The sequence below is a fragment of the Marmota marmota genome, unplaced genomic scaffold, assembly GCF_001458135.2.
Source record: "Marmota marmota marmota unplaced genomic scaffold, marMar, whole genome shotgun sequence".
Lineage (NCBI taxonomy): Eukaryota > Metazoa > Chordata > Mammalia > Rodentia > Sciuridae > Marmota > Marmota marmota.
Window position 1 is genome coordinate 23,489,371 of NW_025999932.1, and position 3,815 is coordinate 23,493,185.

At 53.4% G+C, this 3,815-nt stretch overlaps 1 protein-coding gene across 1 annotated transcript in view; it reads left to right on the forward strand.

Annotated features, from left to right (window-relative positions):
- The window catches only part of Pdx1 (pancreatic and duodenal homeobox 1), a 7,884-nt gene that overhangs the window by 1,527 nt on the left and 2,542 nt on the right, over positions 1–3,815 (forward strand). The window contains exons 3-4 of the mRNA XM_015483953.2: positions 6–131; positions 3,728–3,812. Coding sequence (XP_015339439.1) covers positions 6–131; positions 3,728–3,812 — 211 coding nt within the window. The remainder of the gene's footprint in view (positions 1–5; positions 132–3,727; positions 3,813–3,815) is intronic.

A 3,815-nucleotide genomic window follows, 5' to 3' on the forward strand; every position in this document is an offset into this window, starting at 1 on the left:
CCCCCACCCGCCCGCTGGGCCCTACCCGGATGGAACGGAGCCGGGGACCCTGGAGGAGCCCAGTCGAGTTCAACTACCTTTCCCATGGATGAAGTCCACTAAAGCTCACGCGTGGAAAGGCCAGTGGGCAGGTAAGCCTGGCTCTTTTCCTCTTTCTCCTCTCGGTCTCTGGGCTCGCTGCCCCTACCTCAAAGAGTAAGCGCCCCCCTGGGTTGTCTCAGGGTTCCAGTCCTCAACCCCCTCGGATACTACAGGGTCGGACTAAATTATCCCAGGCCACCTGCAGAGAGGCGCTTTTAAGGTCCCTTTGGGGGCATCTTTCCCACCAGTTCTCCTCCTAGGAGCTTAAACCTATTCCTTCCCTGTGTGCTGGGCCCATCTTAGCCCCAAAAGCACCCGGTATGCGCCACCTCTAGAAAACAGAGTGTCAGCCAGGTTCAGGGCTTCGGACACTCGGGATCCTTCTCCAGCGGGCTATCTAGCAGCCAAGGACTAGCAGCACCCAGGATGTCTCTGTCCCAGACCCAAGAGCTCCTTAGTAGCTCCAGGCATCTCACTCCACCAGACCTGCACTAGAGGCTTCCTGAGAGCAACACAGACCCTCTCAGGGTCGCGAGGTACATGTCTAAAGGCAGGAAAGGAAAGGAAAACTGCATCCATCTAAGCCTGAAAACTGTCCCCGCCGCCCTGGTGGAGGAAACCGGGTGGAGGTGAACAGGAAGGGTGTAGGGCAAAGCGAGGAGCTCACCGCTAGACTGAAGGCTGGCCGCTCACCCCTTCTTGGAGCCAAGCAGTTGGGAGAAGTTCTGAGATGCTAATTCGTTTTTTACTAACCAAAAACGTTTGCAAAGGTCTCCTCTCGCTGCTTCACGGGAAATTAAGTTTGCAGAGGGAATCGCGTCCTTCCTGCACAGTAGAGGGAAAAGGGAATCCTGGGTTCCCCCGGCCATAAGCGCCATCGAGTAGCAAGTTTTTCCCAGCCGGGAGGCGGAGACGCAGAGCAGCCCCCAATTCCCTTCCTCCCCGCCCAGAGCTGGAGGCGAGTTCCGGCCTGGCCTGTGCCCCCGCCGCCACACAATGTTATCGCTTCTGTGCCGCCGAAAGCCACTTCTGGTAACACACCTGCACTACAAATAGTCGCTTTTTTTTTTTTTTTTTTAATCTTTCAACTTGACAGTCGGGCACTGGAAAAGAAGCCCGATCTGGCAACCCCTGAGAACTCTCAACGCCCTGTTCGAGGAGTCTGACCAGGGAGCCCTGCTGACATTGACCTGGGCGCGCAGCCCAGCGCAACTTTGAATAGGGCAAAGGGAGTAGGGTTCGTCCAAGACCCTATGGGCTCTCCTCTTGTTATTTCAATTTCTCGCTAAGGCAAACATCCAAACATACCAACTGGGCTGCGATCACCCCCACCTCTAGCGAAAGCCGGGCGATACTGGCACCAGATGCTGCCGAGGTGCCCATGAGAACTAATCCAGCTCTAAAGGCCCAGGATTTAGACCTTGCAACCTCAGAAAGTGCCGGATTCTTGGAAAGCAGAAAGTCCTCCCCTCAGCTTGGAGGCTCCTGGCTGGTAGTTTCTTGCCAGGGTTGTCTTTCCTCCAGGATTCCCTTACCACAGAGGGTTTCTGGACCCCTGGTCCTCGCTGCTCCTGCCCTCTTGGCCTGGACTCCCTCAGGATAAGGGTAAGACGATTTCAGAGGTGGAATAACTCCTCTTTTCTTCCCCAACTGCTGTTGTCCATCTCTGAGCTGATAGCACTTGGGCTCAGGTGAACCCAAAAGCCAGGAAGTAAAACCAGAAAAGAAATCAACAGACTTGCCTGGGAGTGAGGGACGCCTCAGGGCTAGGAAGTCCAGGTCAGAGAGGCAGTTGCTGGATGCTCTGATCCACTGTATCCTCAGACCACAGGGAAGGGACCCACCGCGACTTTATTCTCATGTCTGGAGAGCAGCCTGCAGGGCACTGCTGAGGCCCAAGGTCCTCCAGGAAACTTTCCAAGGAGACGAACTTAAAGGGTTGGCCAACCCACCTGCTGGTGCATGGTAGTTTCAAGCCCCTGGGAAGTGCAAAGTGACCCAAAGGCTCTCATTTTAGTAGGAATATGAATACTAATGACAATAGGAACTTCTGACGACCTCGACCTAAATGAAGTGCATCTGCTGCTCTGGCTGCCCAGCTAAACCTCTTTACTAGCCCAGATCTGGGGCCCTTGACATCTTCCCACCAAGAGTCTCCATCCTCAACCTCCATCCCTTTTCACCCTGACCTGACCAACAGGTCTCCTGAGGTAATGGACCCCTGCAGCCTCTGACTGCAACTTGGCAAGGTTCTCAGCTGGAGGGGAGGGGGTGCTGGAGAGGTTGTGGGTTGAATTAAGAACCATGGGTGGTCTTTTTAAAGGTCCCACTAAGTCTAACTCGGGAAGGACTGAAAGACTTAGAGCTGCCCCTCAGGGAGCAGAACTGCTCCACCAACTGGGGTCTGGGCCCCTGACCTGGCTTCTGAGGGCTCCTCTTCTCCGCCGAAGGTTCCATCTTCCGAAGCAAAATTAATCCCTCGCCCTCAACACACACATTCTCCTTCTAGATTCTTAAATGCTTCGCCATTAATTACAAGAGAAATGTCTCCTCCCTCCTTCCTAAGACAAAAGCCTCTTTCCCGAGCTTAGGTGGGGCTAATCGCGCCAGCGTCCACAACCTGAGCGCAGTTGGTTCCCAGCATAGAAGAAAAAAATTCTGACCTCAAGGAACGCAGCGGCAAACACCGTGTGTGCGGCGCTCTTTTCTCCGCCCCGCCGGCGAGTTGCTTCCTGGAGACCTCAGCCTGGAGCTGAAAGCCCTATACCCTTGTACTTTTTGTCTACACCACCACTCCCTCCCTCCGCCCTGCTTTCTTTCAGATCCACTTTTGGGCTCTGGACCCCGCACCTGCCCTCTCCGACTCCGCCCGGATCTGGGGAGCAGGGCAGAGTCTGGGACTAACAGCAACCTGCCCCACCAAACGTGACCTTCCCCAAACAGCATTCTTTTTTCACGCATCGGTGGATCAACTAAGATTAAAATACCAATTACAGAGAACTTAACCATCTCTCAAGTTGGAGAGATAACTATATGAAGAAAAAAAAATCTATGATCAGATATAACAAAATATCATAACATTTTGGCCCAAGAGTTTTCAAACTGGGGTTGCATCCATTAGTTTGCTGTGAAATCAATTTACTGGGTTGAGATTAGCATTGTTTTAACGAAATAGTGAACAATGAGAAAAAAAGTACCGTACGTGGTAAAAGTTGGATTTAAGTCTTGAAATGTTTGTCAGTGATATATCCGCATGTGGACTGGATAGGGACCTCAAATAGACTTATTATGGGCCAACGTCAGAAGGGTTGTTAAGAGTAAGTCCTGTGTGAAGGCTTTTTATTGCCTTCATAGAATCCAGTCGATGGACATATCTTATTATATGCATCAATTCAAACATCGGTTAAATGAACTCATTGTAGAACCGCTCACGGTGAGCGCGCAGCTTTGGCCTCCAACAAAAAGCTCCCTTGACTAGGGAAGCTGCGTGCACCCACAGTGGGCTCTGAGGTAAGGCGGTTGGGGTTCAGTAGCCCCGCACCGGCAACGCGACAGTTCCTTGGCCAGGAGCTGAAGGGGTTGGGCTGTGTGGGTGGGGGCTGGGTGGGGAGCCCGAGGCTACACTCATCGACTGTGTCGCCCACAGGCGGTGCCTACGCGGCGGAGCCCGAGGAGAACAAGCGAACGCGCACCGCCTACACGCGCGCGCAGCTGCTGGAGCTGGAGAAGGAGTT